This window comes from Portunus trituberculatus, chromosome 16 (genome assembly GCF_017591435.1).
Source record: "Portunus trituberculatus isolate SZX2019 chromosome 16, ASM1759143v1, whole genome shotgun sequence".
NCBI lineage: Eukaryota > Metazoa > Arthropoda > Malacostraca > Decapoda > Portunidae > Portunus > Portunus trituberculatus.
The window spans coordinates 917,860-937,859 of NC_059270.1; the positions used below are offsets into that span (position 1 = coordinate 917,860).

A 20,000-nucleotide genomic window follows, 5' to 3' on the forward strand; every position below is an offset into this window, starting at 1 on the left:
GTTTTTGTGTCGCTGTGGCGGTGGTGGTGGTGGTGGTGGTGGTGGTAGTGGTGGTGGTGGTGGACGGTGGGGTGAAGGGGAACAGTCTATTAATGTTCCTTATTTTACTCTCTTCTTTTATTACTTCATTGATTTTACTTGTAACTTTTTTTGTACTCTTAACATTATCATTACCATTATCATTATTATTACTATTATCATTATTACCTATTATTATCATTATTGGCTCAAGTCTATAATATTTACGTAAACCTTCTTTTCCTTTGAACATTATCATTACCATTATCATCACTATTACTACTACTACTGTCACCAATTACTTATTATTACTATTGGCTCAAGTCTATAATATTTACGTGAACCTCCTTCCCTTTGAACATTATCATTATTTCTGCATAATGAGCGGCGGAGGGTTTCTTGTCACTTATATCCTCGTGGTGCGTTTGTCTTGTAATTTATGCCCGCAGTTCTTTGCTCTTATCTCTTTACTCGTCGTCATTTTTTTTCCCTCCTCCTCCTCCTCCACTTACTGCTCCTTCTCGTTGTATATTTGCTGTTCATGAGTAAGTCTGCCTGCGCCACGCTTAACAGCCGCTGTCGTGACGTCTTATTGTTGCGTGGCGTGTGCTGGTGCTGTGTTTTGACTCGCCACAATCACAATGTTGCCGCTCATTACTTCGGGTCTCCACTTACGCTCTCTTAAATATTGCTACTACTTGCTACTACTCCTCTCCCTCGGATGGTGTTGATGATAGTGCCTTTGTGTCGTGTTTCTCGGTGTTGGTGGTGTTGAGAGGCGGCAGTGTAGAGTTTTGTGGTGGTGGTGGTGGTGGTGGGTGAGTGAGGGTGTGTGACAGTGTTTACCTTGCAGTTTCAAGACTTTTGGCCAATTCTACTAACCTTTTAGGGAACTGGCAATCAAGTGGGCCTTTTTTTGTTATATGTATTTTTTCTGTTCTTTGGCCAGCTTCCCCTCTTCCATAGAATTAAAGAAAAAATAGTTGGAATCAGAAGCATGGGAATGTATGGTAGGAACGCTCGCCGCTATCACTCTCAGAAATAAAAGGTACATAAAGGGTATATTTGCTACGAGAGGTGATATTGTAACGCATATACTCTATTTTCATCGCCGCTGGGAACACATAGGAACAAACACGCACAGGAACACACGTGGCTACACTCTAATAAATAAAAGGTACATAAAGGGTATATTTGCCACGAGAGGTGATATTGTAACGCATATACTCTATTTTCATCGCCGCTGGGAACACACACACAGGAACAAACACGCACAGGAACACACGCCGCATACTGATCTCGCGCGTGTGTTTACCGTCTTATTCATTTGATCGTGCTATGTTTGTGAGAAGTTGGTGGCGAGAATGTTGCAGAAAAGCCATCGCGTTATAGTAGTAGTAGTAGTAGTAGTAGTAGTAGTAGTAGAAGGTAGCGCGCACCACGCCTGCTGTTTCGAAGCGTGACGGGAGGTCAAGGGCGAGAGGCGTCTGGGTTTTGGGATACACACACACACACACACACACACACACACACACTGTACAGTAAGCGTGAGGTACTGCATATCATTAAGCTGTGTGGTGGTAGTAGTAGTAGTAGTAGTAGTAGTAGTAGTAGTAGTAGTAGTATGATTAATGTACTCATCCTGATTGCTGTAAAACCAGTACTAGTAGTTGTTGTTGTTGTTGATGTTATCGTTCTGACTCACTTCTCCTCCTCCTCCTTCTCCTCCTCCTCTTCTTGTTGTTCTTCTCCCCTCAGGCGCATGTTCCCCACGTTCCAAGTTCGCCTGATGGGGATGGACCCGACCAGCGACTACATGCTGATGATGGACTTCATTCCCGTGGACGACAAGCGCTACCGATATGCCTTTCACAGGTGAGTGGCGGGAGAGAAGCCGGGCACAGGAACAAACAGTATGATTAACCCCTTCAGTACCACGACGCGTTTCCATATTCATTCTGCTTACTATTTGGCGATTTTAGACAGCTTCAGAAACTCATATGTGAAGACTGTAGCCATTAATTTTCTGCCCTCCATAGACCCTTCTAAAGTCAATAAAATGGTCTAATCGTACACAAATCTCAAGGTAAAAATGTGTCCTAGTATTGAAGGGGGTTAAAGTCCATATTCAGAAACTCTTAGCTCTCACCACGACTATTTTCCAAGACTACGGAGATGTGTGTCTCCAATTAATAATGAAGAAATCTTGTCACTCTGCCTCTAGAACCGTAAAAAAGCACCTTAAAAAAAACTGATGTGAATTTTGATAAAGCCTTTTGAAACAGCGGAGGTGAAGCGCAGAAAAGTTTGAATAAAGTGAGACAGGCGTGTAGTGGTTACATGTTATCTGAAGGAAGCTAAGGAGAAGAAGGATGAGAGAAGCCAGGCACAGGAGCAAACAGAAGGAAAAGATGTATAGAAAGAATCTGTGTGTATGAATGGAGTGAGACTGACGTGTATGTGGTTGTATACAGTATGTTATCTGAAGGAAATGAAAGAGGAGGAAGAGGAGGAGGAGGAGGAGGAAGTTTGTGTATGTGATAGAAGTTAGAAGCTTGGACTAGTGGGAGTGTGTTTAATGTGATAATTATAAAGGAAGGAGGAAAGAGGAAGATCGGCAGGAGGATAGGAAGAAGAGGAGGAGGAGGAGGAGGAGGAAGAGAAGGAAGGTGTGAACGAAAAGGAGTAATTTCAGTTTGTGTATGAATTAAAAGTTTGTTGATTGTGGGAGTATGTATGAGATGATAAAAGGAGAAGAAGAGCAAGAGTAGGAGGAAGAGGAGCAAGAGGAGGAGGAGAAGGAAAAGGAAGTGGAGGAGAAAGAGGAGAAGTTTGTAAAGCGTAATCCACTTGTCTTCATCCACCTCAGCTCCACATTTCTCCTCTCCTACACCTCCTAGTCTTCATTCCTTCTCCACCTCTTCCTCCTTTTCTTCCCTCCTCTCCTCCTCCTCCTCTTGCCCACTGTGAGTCACCCTCCTCCCTGTCACTATCACCTCATCGCCTCACACACTCACACTCTTACTCGCGCCACACACTGACCAACAACCACCCCAGAGAAAGAGAGGGGAAAAAAAGATAACCCACTGCAAATGCGACATGCAGACTCACTAATACAGGGCTTGAGGTCCTAATCCACGGAGTAATCAGTCACACATAAACATTTCTCACAGCGTTCATCACAACTTGCTCGCGACCTCAAGACACCTCACACACACACACACACACACAGATCTCTTAGAATTATTATTTTTTCTATATTTATTTAAGCTGTTTTTTTTTATATGGAGTTTTCTATCTGATTTCTTTTTTTTTATTGATGGTTTCGTTGATTTATTTTATGATTATACTTCTTTTTTTTTTTTTTTGAGTCGCTTTTCTTTGTTTGTGTTTTATTCATTTGTTTTATTCATTTGTTTGGGGTTTTTAATAGTTTTTTTGTTCGTTTTATATTCTTTTCCACTGATTTGCTTTATAATTCTACTTTTTTCTTTTCCTCTCTTTCCTCTGTTCCCGTTTTTATTCATTATTTCATTCACTTGTTTATTGATTTATTTGGAATTTTTACCTGGTTTTTGTTCTTTTCCATACACGTTTCCACTGATTTGCATTATAATTCCACTTCTTCCCCTCGTTTTCCTGCGTTTCCCTGCAGTTCGTCATGGATTGTGGCGGGAAAAGCTGATCCCAACTCGCCGCCACGCATTCACGTCCACCCAGACTCCCCCGCGAAGGGCGCACAGTGGATGAAACAAGTGCTCTCCTTTGACAAGCTGAAGCTCACCAACAACCAGCTTGATGACAACGGCCACGTGAGTCTAGTGGAGGTGGAGGTAGAGATGGAGGGATTATGTAAGGCTGAAGAGAGGGAGAGGCGAGTTAGGTGTGGTGAAATGGTTTGGTATGGGGGAGTGAGTGGACAGGATATCTACTTGTATTCAGAAACGCTTTGCTCTCTCACCACGATTGTTTTCCAAGGCCACAGAGATGATTAGCGGAGTTTTCAAGGTGTTTCTCCAGTTAATAGTGTAGAAATCTTGTCATTTTGCCTCTAGAACAGTAAAAACACCATGAAATACGCTTGTGAATTTAAATAAAGCCTTTTGAAATAGTGGAGGTGAAGCATAAAAGTGTTTGAGAATACGAGCTGTCGCTGAATAAGGACGTCGGGAAATATATATAGAGAGATGCAGGTAGGAGGAGACTTATCTAATAGCAGTCTTGTTAACTAAAGCCAAATTTTTTCCATACTGTACTTTTGATTTGTATTAAAAAATCGTGTGGATATTTCTGTAAGGGGGGCATATCAGAAGCGTTAGGATGGATGTGCGGCGTCAGGAGAGTGTGGAGGCTGAGGGATAGGAAGTGCCAGTGAGTGGATGGCAGCGGGTGGCACTGTATACAAGGTGGCAGGACGGGTGAGTGGCACTGCGAGGTGTCAGGGCGGGGCAGCAGGAGGCAGAGGCCCTTACCCTTGCCGTCCTACATCTCTGCTTCACCCATTGAGAGGCGCCTCGTGCGCTGCGCTGCTGTAGGTGTAGTCATTCGTGGCGCGCCGCACATGTTTTGTGTGTGGACAGCTGCAGACTGTTACCGCGGGTCTCTTAATGCAGAACTGCTACGGCTGGCTTATGTAAATGTCAAGGATTCTAGCTTACGTTAATGGACAAACGTATTGTTCTCTTAAAGAATTGCTGCCTTATCACACTCGTTAAGAATGATGAATTTGATCTTAGGAATCTGAATAGCGCAGTGTCTGAATTTTCCATATGCAGACGTTACGACGAAGCACAGGAGGGATGATGCCTCTCCTCTCGACGCATTCTCCTGCTCTGTGTCTCAAAACGATAGTATTTGTCGAGTTTGACTGTCTTACTGTTTGGAAAAAAAAAAAATGTTAATTATTTTCGTAGCTCGTTCGAAATACAAGTAATTTCATGTGTACCATATTGAGCGCATCGTGGAGGAAGGAGAACCTGCGAACTAAAGCAACAAAGAGCAAGAAGTGTTGTCTGGTGCACACAGCGTCGTAATTCAAACCGTAGCGACTGTCCTGCTGACACACGCAGCCTCTCACTACGTCCATACTCGCCTCTCAAAGCTGCGTATAAGGAAATAGAAACACTGTGAACCAAGTCTATCTTTCTTTACAAGTGAGTGCTGTGCCAGGAACCAACTCACTCACTGCACCGCTGTCCTGTTTGCTGTCGGTGCTGACTCGCGTGTGACTGAGCTTGGAGTGGATTAAATAGTTTTGTCGCTAAGAATTGTTGCCTTACGTTGTTCTACACATGAGGCGGTTTGTCTTCTCTTCACTATTCTCGAGGTGAAATGTTTAGTACAGCACAGGATGGTGATAAATGGAGGGTATGGCAACTCTCTCTCTCTCTCTCTCTCTCTCTCACGTGTCCCTCCGCCCTCCGCTGCCAGATCATCCTGAACTCCATGCACCGCTACCAGCCGCGCTTCCACGTCGTCTATGTCAACTCCAAGTCAGAGGACGTGTCAGCAACTCAGAACTTCAGCACCTTCATCTTCCCGGAGACCAAGTTCACTGCCGTCACCGCCTACCAGAACCACAGGGTAAGCAGAGCAGAGAGAGAGAGAGAGAGAGAGAGAGAGAGAGAGAGAGAGAGAGATTGTTAACCCCTTCAGTACCAAGACGCGGTTTTTCATATTCATTCTAGTTACTATATAGTGATTTTATACAGCTTCAGAAACTTATGTGTGGGGATTTAAATAGTGAAGACTCTGGCCATTAATCTTCTGACGTCCATAGACCCTTCCTAATGCAAATAAAACCGTCCAATCACACCAGTTAATCTTCTGACGTCCATAGACCCTTCCTAATGCAAATAAAACCGTCTAGTGACACACACACAAAAAAAAATCATGATAAAAATGAGTTCCAGTACTGAGAGGGTGAATTGACTGAGCATATAGTTATGTAAGTGCGAAACGGAAATCTATACATACAGATATTCATGTCTTTTCAACTTTCTTTTGTCTTCACCGAGATTCACGCGTACATAACTTCTTTCCCCCACTGAACAGCACGTGCACAAGACTTCACTGCACGTTGAGTTTATGTACGTAACTTTGTGTGTACGTAACATGATGTGTGCAGACCTTTGTGTGTGTAGGAAACTTCACTTTTGGGGAGAGCGAGTGACAAATTTCTTCCTGTGGCTCATTTGTCACTGCGAGTAACAAGACCTGATAAGAGAGAGAGAGAGAGAGAGAGAGAGAGAGAGAGAGAGAGAGAGAGAGAGAGAGAGAGAGAGAGAGAGAGTTAATGGGGGACGAAGAGACCCCACGTGCAGTCTTAACACTAACAAGCAGGTAGATAGTGGTCACGTGACACTCAGGAATGAGAGAGAGAGAGAGAGAGAGAGAGAGAGAGAGAGAGAGAGAGAGAGAGAGACGATGACAAGATAGTAGAAAATGATTGAATCTTCTACTACTACTACTACTACTACTACTACTACTACTACTACTACTACTACTACTACTACTACTACTACTACTACTACTACTACTACTACTACTACTACTACTACTACTACTACAATACTTTCTCTCTTTTTTTTTTACAGATAACACAACTGAAAATCGCAAGCAACCCGTTCGCCAAAGGTTTCCGAGACTGTGATCCGGACGAGTGGTGAGTGTGTGTGTGTGTGTGTGTGTGTGTGTGTGTGTGTGTGTGTGTGTGTGTAGAATTTAAGTATTTTATGTTCCTTTATGAGATATGTACTATTTATTTTCAATTGTCTTCATTTTTATCTAATTAATTGTCTTCGTGTTTATCTAATTTTCGTTTTCTGTGTTGGTTTGTGTAGAATTTTAGTGTTTTTTGGTGTTTTAATGTCTGTATTTTATGGTACTTTATGAAAAATGTGCTGTTTATTTTTGTGTTGAAAAAAGAAGAAAGAAAGGTGGTGGGTAGGTAAACATTACTCATATTTTGTATACCTTTCATATTTTCTTCGTTTGTCAATGAAGTTGTGTGCGTGTGTGTGTCTGTCTGCTTTCCAAATATCATTCCCATTACATCTCTCTACCATTCCTTTATCAATCTCTATTATTACATTTTCTACTCATCTCCTTACCTATCTATCTTATCTCCATTCTTTTCGTCTATCCTTCTTATCTTACACCATTCTACATATCTATCTTCATATCCCTCCTATAGTCACCATCGTCCTTCCTTCTCTACTATTACTATCAACATTACATCTTTCTCACCATCGTCCGTCCTTTACTACTACCATTATCATCCATTATATTACTATCCTTTCTTTCTAGTGACCTTCAAGCGCCACTAACACCACCTCTATCTGTTATCAGTGTGGTGGAAGTCCTGAACCAGTTGCAGCAGCCAGGCGGGGGAGGCGGGCCCGGCGGAGGGATGGGTCTGCAGCAACGGGGAGGAGGTGGTGTAGGGGTGCGTGGCCAACAGCAGGCAGGCGGACAGCAGAGGCATCCCCTTCCTCCCTATATTGCCTACAATGCTGCCAAGGAAAGTAAAGGTAAGTGTCTAGCTGTCAGTTTCTCTCTCTCTCTCTCTCTCTCTCTCTCTCTCTCTCTCTCTCTCTCTCTCTCTCTCTCTCTCTCTAGGTTTGGGTGGATGGTTGTGTGTGTGTGTGTGTGTGTGTGTGTGTGTGTGTGTGTGTGTGTGTGTGCGTGCGCGAGAACATTAGAAGTTTCCATCTCTCCCTGTTTCTTTTTTTCTTTCTTTTTCATATTCTCGTTCTTGTTGTTCTTGTTCTTGTTGTTCTTGTTAGTCATGCTTTTGTTCTTGATTTTGTTCTTGTTCTTGTTCCTTTTCTTCTTTCTTTCTCTCTCTCGAATGATTGTACTGTGATGTATTCTATCTTGCAATGCTCTCTCACGTACTTCGCGTCCTTCCATCTAGAGTGAACGTGTCTCTTCTTTGACTGTCACCGTTACATATACTAGTAAACATGTACCTCCTTTACATGGTCTAGTGAATACAGCTGGAGGGAGAGGGGAAAGAGATTTAGAACAGAAGGAAGAGGAGGAGAAGCAAGAAGAGGGAGAGGTGAAGGGAAAGTAAAGAACATGATGTATGAAAGTAGGAAACCGCAGATCGTGAGCTGAGATTATTAGAGATCAGAATGAAAATTTGTGACGAGAAGGAAGGAAAGAGAGAAATCACAAAGATACTGCACAAATAAAGGAGAGCAGGATGACTACAGAGAGAGAGAAGGAGGAGGAGAAAGAGAAGAAGGATGGAGGAGAAAAAGCAGAAGATATGAACTACAGCCATGAGTTAACAATAAAACTGGAAAAAAAAGGTTAGGAAAGAGAAGTGCCACAAAGATGCTACACAGAGAGAGAACAGAACGACTACAGAGGGAGAAGGAGGGGAAAGAGAAGGAGTAGAAGGAGAAAAGGAGAATATATGAACCACACCCATGAGTTAACTATAAAACTGGAAAAAAAAGGCTAGGAAAGAGAAGAGCCACAAAGATTCTACACAAATAAAGAACAGGACGACTATAGAGAGAGAGAGAGAAGGAGGAGGAGAAAGAGAAGAAGGAGGAGGAGGAAAAGATATATGAACAACAGCCTATAATAATAAAACTGGGAAAAAAGTAAGGAAAACATTTTAAAGTACAACAAATGAGATAGCGATTCGTGATAGCAATGAAGTGAACACGGAGGGAGGGAGGGAGAAAGGAAGGAAGGTGCAGGGCAGAGATGAGAGGGCTGTCATGGGTACTACGTCTTTATCTGCCTCGTAGTAAACACAGCAGCCAGCAGACTACTCCAGCCTCCTCTTGTAAACACGCCTCCACGCTCCTCTCCCTCACATGTCAGTAACCTCCTCCATCCGCCTCGGTCTGACCTCCCCTCTGATCTCCTCTCCCCTCTCTGCGCTGCCAACACTACACGCTGACTTCTGGTGACCTAGTTTGACCCATCCACAGTCACTATAGTCTGAGGAAGTGGACAATGGGTTACTGCTCAAAATATACTGTAGTTTATTGATGATTTAATTAATTCTATGTGTATAATACTTGCTTTCTGTTGATCGACACAGTTAATATAAGGAGAGACTACAGTTTTACCCATTTTTTTTATGTAAGAGGAGAAAAACTGGCCAAAAGGAAACAGGAAGAGTTAGAGTAAAAGGCCCACTTACTTGCCAGTTCCCGTGCAGGTTTAAGTCTTTAGTTGTTGGTGGTAGTACGAGACTTGTTGCTTCAGGCACTTAAAAAGACTCAGTTTCTCGATCAGTCTATGCTTAATGTCCCTCGAGATTGTATTCTTAACTGACAACTGAGGAGAACTAATAGAAGTGAAGTCATTCCCCAAGTAACCATTTTGGGCCGTCCTAGAGTCGTAATCCTGCCGCCGTGGTGCAGTGGAACCATGCGCGCTTTGGGGTCCAAGGGATCTCCAAGCGCACGGGTTCGAATCCTGTCCACGGTCCGAGTGTAGGTTGGGCTTCCTCACTCGGGGCGTTTACTGTTGTTATTGACTCCCTCACTTCACCTAAGCCTTTTCTCCCACTATATTCACATTTAAACATTGAATAGCACTTTTTAAACCACGATTCTTCCATTATCTTACCATTACTACCATTACGGTTAGTTTCCTTGCTTCTGCCTCCTTTCCCCCTTCCTCTCTTCTCCCCTCCTCCTCCTCCTTCTCCTCCTCCTCCTCTTTTTTTTCTTTTTTTTTCATCTTCTTTTCTTGGACTTTTTGTTTCTTCTTGGTCTTCTTCAGTTTCTTCTTCTTCGTCTTCTTCCATACTCTTTTTCCTCTTCTTCTTCTTCTTATTATTATTATTATTATTATCATTATTATTATTATTATTATTATTATTATTATTATTATCATCATCATTATCATAATTCTTATTCTTATTTTTCTTCTTCTTGTTATTATCATCATTGACCTAACGCTTCTTCCACTACTACAGTCACATTTTAACCTTGAATAACACTTCTTAAAACCACAAATATACCATTACCTTACCGCCATTACCATTACTCTCATTGCTTCTGCTGTTGTTATTGCTACAGCTGCTACTGACGTCGTTTATCTATTACGTGACCCAGCCCAGTCTTTGGCAGGCGAAGCTGTATAGGAGAGTGTTGGAACGCTACAAGTAACCGTGTATCCGAGGGAGGGAGTGAAGGAGGCTGTGTGGGGAGAGATGAACAGGGAAACATTGTGCAGAATAAAGCCGAGAGTGTAAATAAAGCGAAGTGTGAAGGGAGGGTATGCAAGGAAGAAGAGGAAGAACATGATGAATAGCAAAGGAAGGCAAGGAAAATGTGCGAGGGAGAAAAAATAAGTGAGGAAAAATGGGAAGAAGAGGGTAAAGGAAGAGCGAAAATGTGAGGTAGCGGAGAATAGAAGAGAAAGTAGAGCAGGAAGAGGAGATGAGGGGAGGGAAGATGATGATGTTAGGAAGTAATTAGAAAAAAAGACAGGGAAGGTGAGGAGAGAGAGAGAGAGAGAGAGAGAGAGAGAGAGAGAGAGAGAGAGAGAGAGAGAGAGAGAGAGAGAGGCAATGAGAAAAAATTAAAAAAGGAAGTTTGTAAAGCCACTATCCACCAATCACTGCCTTTCCATCTTCACTTCTCTCCTCCCTCTCTCCCTCCCTCCTTCCCTCCTCCTCCCCCCCTTCCTCCCTCCCTCTTTCCTGTGCGTGAGGAACAATTTGTCAGACTGGACGTGTTGTCGCTTCTTCTCAAGTTTCAATATATTTTTTTTTGCTTGACCACTTCCTCTCTCTCTCTCTCTCTCTCTCTCTCTCTCTCTCTCTCTCTCTCTCTGTGTGTGTGTGTGTGTGTGTGTGTGTGTGTGTGTGTGTAAAGGCTTGGGAACTAAGCTAAATGTAAATATACAAGGAAAGAGAGAGAGAGAGAGAGAGAGAGAGAGAGAGAGAGAGAGAGAGAGAGAGAGAGGATAGTCTTACATATGGTGTGCGTTGTGTGGTCATAGGGAGGAGGAGGAGGAGGAAGAAGAAGAAGAAGAAGAAGAAGAAGAAGAAGAAGAAGAAGAAGAAGAAGAAGAAGAAGAAGAAGAAGAAGAAAACGAGAACGAAGAAGAAACTAAAGAAGACCAAGAAGAAGCAGGAAGAAGTCAAAGAAAAGAAGACGAAAAGAAGAAAAAGAGGAGGAAGAGGAGGAGGAGGAGGAGGAGGAGGAGGAGGAGGAGGAGGAGGAGGAGGAGGAGGAGGAGGGTGACAGGCTGACGTGTTGTTCTTGGGTACTGACACTTTGGAGGGGTGAGGGAGGGTGAGGGAAGGGAGGTGAGGGAGGGGTGTGAGAAAGTGAGAGGGGGTGGGAAAAGGAAGGTAAGGGAGGGAGGGAGGAGGGAGGTAGAGAAGAACGGGGTGAGAGAGAGAGAGAGAGAGAGAGAGAGAGAGAGAGAGAGAGAGAGAGTAGATTTTGAACTCTCTCTCTCTCTCTCTCTGCTGAACCCTGCTCATAACTTTTGACCTTTCTTACTACTACTACTACTGCTACTACTACTACTACTACTACTACTACTACTACTACTACTACTACTACTACTACTACTACTACTACTGCTCAAATCAGACCTTAGTCCTTCTGTACCACGACACGTTTCCATATTCATTCTGGTTACTATTTGGTGATTTTATACAGCTTCAGAAACTCGTGTGAGGATTAAAATAGCGAAGTCTCTGGACCAGTAATGTTGTGACCTCCATAGACCCTTCCTAATATCAATAAAATCGTCTAATCACACCCAAAACTCAAGGTAAAGACGCGTCCCAGTACTGAAAGGGTCAAGGATAGAAACTGTTCGGTGTGTGACGGCGGCTCTTCAGTGTTGTAATTTTGTATTCCCGCTTGCAATTGACGTTCTCTCGGGTACTTGCGTGTTAAAACTTCCCCAGATACTGAGAACACAAGCCAGGGTGAATGGGAAGAGGTGCGTGAAGTCTCTAGAGTCCACAGTGGCGATTCTTAAGAGAGTAAACCCAAGGGAGAGAAAAATAACGTTGTGCTTCGTGAATAAACCTTTTCCCTCAACTTTATGTCTTCCTCCCTCTCTTCCTTGCCTGCCCCTTTCTCTCCCATTGTGACCTGAAGTGTGTTGGGGTTACGGGTGGATTGATGGAGGGGGGAGGGTGTTGTGTGTGAGGCGAGGGTGGGAGGGAGAGGAGGAGCCACCACCTGTGAAGGCCTGGAGTCGGTCAGCCGTGTAACGAGGCGTGAGGCCACCCTTCCTCCCTCAGACACTTGCTTCCCTTCACATCTCCAAGCTCTTCCTTCTCATCCTCTACGGCTCTTCATCTCCCTTTACTCTTCTTCCACGCATCTGCACCAGGCACGCGTTTTTCCTCTCATTACTCTCCCTACGTACTTTTTTTCCTCTCTTGTCTCATCCCTTAGCTCACCCAAACAATCCCTTTACCATTGCCACACTCCTCTCCCGGTGTGGACTCGTGGAGCAGTGCCGCGCCTCCCTCCCGTGCTGTGTGGGCAGCGGTTGGCGGCACCCCGCTGCTAGTGGCAACGGTGGTGTCGGCTCCCGCTGTGGCACATGGCTACAAGGTGTCGCTCCTCCCACCTGGCACTTCGGGGGTGGGGAAGTGGCACAGGAGGGTGTCAGTTTGGAGAAGCTAATTTTGTAAGAGGGAATGAAAGAAACACAAATCGTTTAGGAGATTAAGAGATAGCGAGGGGTGTCATGTGGCGGCGTGCGTGGTGCGTGGTGTGCGGGAGACACGGATGCTTCCCCGCCTGTTGTTTATGTTCCCTCCACAAAGGAACTGTGAATTGCTGCAGCGTTTCTGTGATCACGATGGCGGTAATGATCATCAGGTGTTCCGAGACGAGAGCGCTGGTGCCGCAAAGAGGGTTCTGAGTGAGCGGCTGAGTATTACCGGCTGTAAAATGCGACTCATGACAAGACAATGGCCAGTATTCAGAAACGCTTTGTTCTCTCACCACGACTGTCTATCAAAGGCCACAGAGATCACCAGCCGGGTTCTCAAAAGCGTTTCGCCAATTAATAGTATAAAAATCTTGTTAATTTAGCTCTAGAATCACAAAAACGCATGAAAAACAATGCAGCTTCAACGAGGACCTCTTTAAAATAGCGAATGTGTGGTCAAAGTGCTTTAGAATACGAGCCAATATCACTGCTGAGGCCGAAATGACACTGCTCCTGGTGGCACGTAGGGCAGCGCTGGTGGTGGTACTGGTAATCCTAACAGAGATCTTATACGTGTGACGGCAACGGGGGTGGTGGCAGTGGCGGTAGTGGTAGTGGTAGTGGTAGTGGTGGTGTATCTGTGAGTGGCACTTCTGGCTCGAAAGTGGCACTGGTGAAGTTTATGTGGCAGTGGTGGTGGTGTTGGTGGCCTTAGGTGTCGGTGTGTGTGTTTGAAGTGGCTGCGGGGCGAGACTGTCTTGGGATACTAGCACTATTAATGACTTCTCCTTCCACTTCCTCCCACAGTTCCCTTGGTTATTACTCTCTCTCTCTCTCTCTCTCTCTCTCTCTCTCTCTCTCTCTCTCTCTCTCTCTCTCTCTCTCTGAGGTAACGAGGGCCGCGAGCTGCCACACACCGAGTCATCTAAATTTTATGTGAATAATAAACTCTCTCTCTCTCTCTCTCTCTCTCTCTCTCTCTCTCTCTCTCTCTCTCTCTCTCTCTCTTTTGCTAATTGCTTCCGCATTTCCAAAGTATGTATTCCCGACATTCCTCTCTCTCTCTCTCTCTCTCTCTCTCTCTCTCTCTCTCTCTCTCTCTCTCTCTCTTATCAAGGTTAAAACAATGTTAGTGTTACTGCTGCTGCTGTTGTTGATGTTGTTGTTATTTATTGTTGTGTTCATTGTCCTTCCTAGTCAGTATAACTATTTGATATCACGAAAACTGTCATCGTTACTTTCTTTCTCCTTTTCTCTCTGTAGTGGCGTCTTTATTTCACTTTCCACGAAGACACAAGAGAACAGGAGCTAATGAACACAGCCGTCACGTGACTTTATCCCTTCAGTACTGGGACATATTTTTACCTTGAGATTTGTGTACGATTAAGCCATTTTATTGACATTAGGAAGGGTCTATGGAGGTCAGGAGATTAATGGCCAGAGTCTTCACTATTCTAATCCCCCACATGAGTTACTGAAGCTGTTTAGAATCACCAAATAGTAACCAGAATGAATATGGAAACGAGTCGTGACATTGAAGTGGCTAAGACGCTGCAGTGACCAGGGCATCTATAGAGTAAATGCAAAGAGAAGTGTGTCCCAGCGTGAACGATGGTGAGAAAGCGAAGAGGGAGGAGAGGGAGAGAGGAAAGCCGTGGTGAGGGTAAAGAGGAGAGGGGAAATAAAGGAGAGAAAGAGAGAGGAAGAGGAGGAACGAGGGGAGAGGAGGGGTAGTAAAGCTGCGACGACCCAAGACACCTTAAGATTTATAGCTTGAGTGAGGAGCCAGACGCACGACCATTATTGCCCAAACTGTCGTCCCGCATACACACACACACACACACACACACACACACGTCTCTTCGCCCGTACATTATTCTCGTTTATGGCGTCGCGTGGGTGAACGTGTTGGTTCAGCTGGCCACACCCATAACATTGTCTTCTAAGCGACACTCCCTCCCGCCTCCTCCCTCTCTATATACGTTTTCTATGCTGTCTCTGCGGGTACATTCCTTCATGACGGGAAATGTAATGGGTCCACAAACTATCCCTGGTGTTTGGTCAGGTTCACTCGGGCCTCGCACTGACTCAAGCTGTCTCGGGAACCATACTCTTAAATAAATCTCTGCCAAACATCTCCACTACTTTCAAAAGGCTACAGTTTGAGTGACACGGGTTTTCAAGGATATTTTTACGGTTCTAGTGAAAGATTAGCAAGGTTTTTGTAGTATTAACTGAAGAAACGTGAAAGAACCCGGTTTATAATCTCTGTGGGCTTTGAAAAATAGTTGTAGAGAGTAGAGCCTTTGAGTGACAAAGATTTTTAAGGATATTTTTCCGGTTCTAGTGAAGGATTAGCAAGATTTCTTAGTATTAACTGAAGAAACTTATGAGAACTCGGTTAATCATCTCTATGTGCTTTGAAAAATAGTTGTATGTAGTGAGAGAGCAGAACGTTTGACTGACAAGGGTTTTCAAGGGCATTTCTACGGTTTTAGTGGAAGATTAACAAGATTTCCATAGTACTAATTGAAGAAACTTATAAAAGAATTCTGTGGGCGTTGAAAATATGTAGTTGTTGTAAGAGGGCAAAGTGTTTAAGTGACAAGAATTTTGAAGGATATTTTACGATTCTAGTGGAAGATTAGCAAGATTTCTATAGTCCTAACTGAAGAAACCTTATGAAAACTCTGCTAATAATCTCTGTGGGCGTTGAAAAATACGTAGTTGTAGTAAGAGAGCACTGTTTGAGTGACAAGGGTTTTCAAGGCTATATTTTTACGGCTATAGTGAAAAATTAGCAAGATATCTGTAGCATTAACTGAAGAAACTTATAAGAACTCTGCCAATCATCTATGTAGGCTTTGAAAAATAGTCTTGGTGAGAGAGCAGAGCGTTTTGAACACAGGCGTTGGAGAGAACAGTGCGTTTCTAAATACATGCAGGCGGTGGATTAAAAGTCGCTTATACAGTGTTTCACCCACGGCGGCCCAGGGTGGAGGCCGTGGAAGGGTTCAGGGAAAGCAGGAGATTCATTGGCTTGCGCTGCCTTTGTCTTGCATCTATCATAGGTCTGCCTTTTTCTCTCTCAATCCACATTTTTCTTTCTTATACGTGTGTGAATGGCCAGAGAGAGAGAGAGAGAGAGAGAGAGAAAGATGTCCCGCCCCGCTTCTCTCTCTCTCTCTCTCTTTGTCTTATTTCACATTAATTGGGTTTATTGTTATTCGTTTCTCCGTATCTCCTCTTTTCTTCTCTTATGTCTCTCTTCTCCCCATCTTTATACTCTTACGTTTTCCCCCACCCCCTCTCTCTCTCTCTCTCTCTCTCTCTCTCTCTCTCTCTCTCTTTCTCTGACGCAGCGTGCCACGGATGACAGACGTCGCTTGTTTTAATAACCGCAGCAAACAATAACTCCATTGCATAAACCGGACAAGGTAGGTGTCAGTGGAATGGCGTCTCGGTGGTTTACGAGAGCGAGGAGGCGGCGCGTCAGGGAGCCATAAAGCATGCCAGACGAGGCGGGTGTCACCTCAAAGTAGCGTTGATCAGTATTTCTCCGCTGCAACATGGCGTGCACGATTTAACACTGCTCTGTTCAAGGTGTGAGTTACTTTACACTGGGCGTCCTGATAGCGTCACGAGAACACATGGATCTTGATGGTGGAAAGGGGAAACATATCCAGTCTCTACTTCATATGACTAATACGCCAGGTGTCCCGCAGGTGATGGAAAGGGATCAGGTGACGTTGATGCTGGTGTGTTGGTGTGCCGGCTGGTGTTGTTCAACGAGGCGCGTCTGATGGGGCACCTGGAGGGAAATGAAGTAGATATGAGAAAAATTAACTCCTTCAGTACCATATGACGTGTTTCCATATTCATTCTGGTTACTATATGCCGATTTTATAGCTTCAGAAACTTATGTTGGTGATTAAAATAGTGAAGACTTTGGCCATTAATCTTCTGACCTCCATAAACCCTTCCTAATGTCAATAAAATCGTCAATAAAACTCAGTAAAAAGCGTCCCAGTACTGAAGGAGTTAAGTTGTACAGCCACGTGTTTGGATATGATCGTTGTTTTGTTCTCGTGGTTAAGATCAGGTATCATTCAGTCAAAGCGAATTGTGTGCCTTTCGTCACCTTATCTAAGTATGTATTCATTTGATAGGCGTCACGAGGCTGTCTCCTGCTTGTCCACAGTTTGCATGGGTAGACTGAGAGCTATTCGCTTTGTTATGGCCCTTGTTACTATCTTTGATTTAATTTTATTATCATTATTATTTCTATTATCACGAGGTTGTCTCCTACTTGTCTACTATTTGTTTGGGCAGACTGAGAGCTATTCATTGTTACTATCTTTCATTTCATTATATTACCATTACTATCATCATCATCATTATTTATTCTTGTAGGAGAGGGTTTCAGCAACACTGCGTATTTCCAACTACTTTATTGAGAACAGATTAGTTGGAAGCAGTGAGTGTGGCGTCGTTAGCTGTGACAGGGACACGTGCATTTCCTATGAGCTCCAACACCACAACACGGCGTGGCGCAGCGTGCCTTGCCTTATGAATGTATAGCATTGGGTGGGGCTTGGCGTGGGCCGGAGAGTCATGTAGCTGTTAATCATCTCAGGCACCACTGTTGTTTTGAAGCTCCGCGTGATAGCTCTGAACTGAATGATGCTTCAAGCCGCATCACTGCCACTAGTCACTAATTTGAAAATCCTTTGCTCTCTCACCACGACTCTTTTCCAAGGTCACAAGGATGATTAGCCGTGTTTTCAAGAATGTTTCTGCAGTTAATAATGTAGAAATCTTGTCAATCTGCCTCTAGAACTGTAAAAACTTGCTTAAAAACTCTCTTGTCTCTCACCACGACTATTTTCTAAGGTCACAGTGATGATTAGCCGGGTTTTCAAGAGTGTTTCTACAGTTAGTGATGTAGAAATCTTGTCACTCTACCTCTAGAACTGTAAAAACACCTCAGAAAACTCTTGTGAATTTGAATAAAGTCTTTTGAAATAGTGGTGAAGCATAAAAGTGTTTGAAAATACGAGCCTTAGTGCTGCGGTGCTCAACACTTAACATTACTGCTCTATTTTTCTGCATACAACACCACTGCCTCTCCCCCACAGCGAGCCATACTCGTAGGCCGCCTCAACACAGCCCAGAGTTAACGCTGCATTATGTAAGGTAATGAACAAAAACTCAAGGTTGAATCATTAAGCAAACTATTTTCATATCCACGAGCAAATATTATCTTTACATTAAAGTTTTCTCTTCACCTCATAGTTTTGAGACTTAGAATTTCTCTCACCATGAAAAAAAAACCTTCAAGAATATATATAACCATGAAAAAAATGAAATTGTAGTAGCAAGAGTGTGGGAGCCAGAAGCATGCCTCTAGTGGCCAGGCGGGTAACTAACCACATAAACAAACACCCATCACTCCTGCTCCCTCCTCCTCCCTTCCTGCCTCCCTTCCTCCTTCCTCGCTACACCAGGGAGTGTAAATATATTCCCAAGATACACTAACACGCCGCCTTAAATGACTGCCATCTACAAAGAGGCAAAGGGACGGGAGATAGGGGGATAAAAGGAGGAGGGAAAATGTCGCACGGCTGGCAGCGCGGTCAGAGTGGTGGCGGGAAGAAGGTCGTACATCACAGAGGCGACCAAGCGTGACAGACAGGCAGACACACGCCGCTGCGCTACCATCAGAAGGAAGGGGAGCTGGGGTGGTCTGGGGGGGGGAGGAGAGACAGAAGGTAGGAGGGAGCAAGAGGCAAGAGAAGATGAGTGGATAAATAAGTTGAAAAAAGGGTCAGAAACTCGTGAATTTCAACTAGTAGAGCGATGTAACGGCGCATCAAGCGATGGATAATAGGATATAACATTGAAGGTGGATGTAGTAAAGATAAGGAATGAAGTTGACTGGTTCATTGCCACTGTGTTCATCTCCGTTGCGCCGCGGGACCTTTCAGTCTGGCATATTATAGAGGATAACCAATTAACTCTGAAAGACTGAATGGGTTTATTGGAGAAAGGAATGCCACTGAGGAGGGAAAAGATAAAAATGTGTTCAAACAAACTCATAAACAGACAAACTTAGACAGACAGACTCATATCACATCGAATCTTCCTTCATAAATATTAATTTCTTCTTTAACCCCTTCAGTACTGGGACACATTTTTTACCTTGAGATTTGTGTACGATTAGACCATTTCATTGACATCAGGAAGGATCTATGGAGGTCAGAAGATTAATGGCCACAGTCTTCACTATTATAATCCCCCTTCAGTAATGGGACACATTTTTACCTTGAGATTTGTGTACGATTAGACCATTTTATTGACATCAGGAAGGATCTATGGAGGTCAGAAGATTAATGGCCACAGTCTTCATTTTTTCAATCCCCCTTCAGTACTGGGACACATTCTTACCTTGCAATTTGTGTACGATTAGACCATTTTATTGACATTAGGAAGGGTCTATGGAGGTCAAAAGATTATTTATTGGCCACAGTCTTCATCATTCTAATCCCTCACATGAGTTTTTGAAGCTGCACAGAATCACCAAATAGTAAATAGAATGAATATGGAAACACGACATACTACTAAAGGGTTAAAATACTTGACTTTAAAAGAATTCCATTAAAGTCCATCATATCAGTTCCCATAATTCTAATTCTTGTGATTTTTTTTCCCTTCTATGAAAAAAATAATAATAATCTAGTTTTAGCACATACAAAAGGTGAATAAACTCATAAAATTCTTGTTTTTAACTCTTAGTTTCGTAAAAAAAAAAAAATCTATCTAAATAAATTAACAAAGACACGTGATAAATTCATCCTTTCTTCTATTTCTCTTTAAATATTTACTTACAAAACAACAAAAACAAAAAATCAAAGTAAAAAAAAGAAAACGACTTTATACACAGAAAAAAAAAATAATAGAAAATAGAAAGACTTTATACACACACAAAAAAAAAGAATAGAGAAAAACTTTATACACAGAAAAAAAAAGATTAAGACTTTATACACAGAAAAAAAATAAAACAAATAAAATCAGTATAAAAAATTAAAATGAAAAAATTGAATAAAACAAAAATCTATGTGAAAAAAAAGAAACAGACTTTATAAACACAAAAAAAAAAAAAAAAAAAAAGATCACAAGACGAATAAACAAATTTCACATCAATATTCTTTCCCTTCACATTTTTCCTTCTTCCTCGTAACTTTCTTGCTCTTTAACCTCCTCCTCCTCCTCTCTCCTCCTCCTCCTCCTCCTCCTCCTCCTCCTCC

General features: G+C 43.2%; 1 protein-coding gene across 1 annotated transcript in view; it reads left to right on the forward strand.

Moving 5' to 3' along the window:
- LOC123504462 (T-box transcription factor TBX1-like) overlaps positions 1-20,000 on the forward strand; it is a 53,397-nt gene that overhangs the window by 23,356 nt on the left and 10,041 nt on the right. The window contains exons 3-7 of the mRNA XM_045254986.1: positions 1,777-1,893; positions 3,674-3,830; positions 5,449-5,601; positions 6,615-6,682; positions 7,369-7,550. Of these exons, the coding sequence (XP_045110921.1) occupies positions 1,777-1,893; positions 3,674-3,830; positions 5,449-5,601; positions 6,615-6,682; positions 7,369-7,550 (677 nt within the window). The remainder of the gene's footprint in view (positions 1-1,776; positions 1,894-3,673; positions 3,831-5,448; positions 5,602-6,614; positions 6,683-7,368; positions 7,551-20,000) is intronic.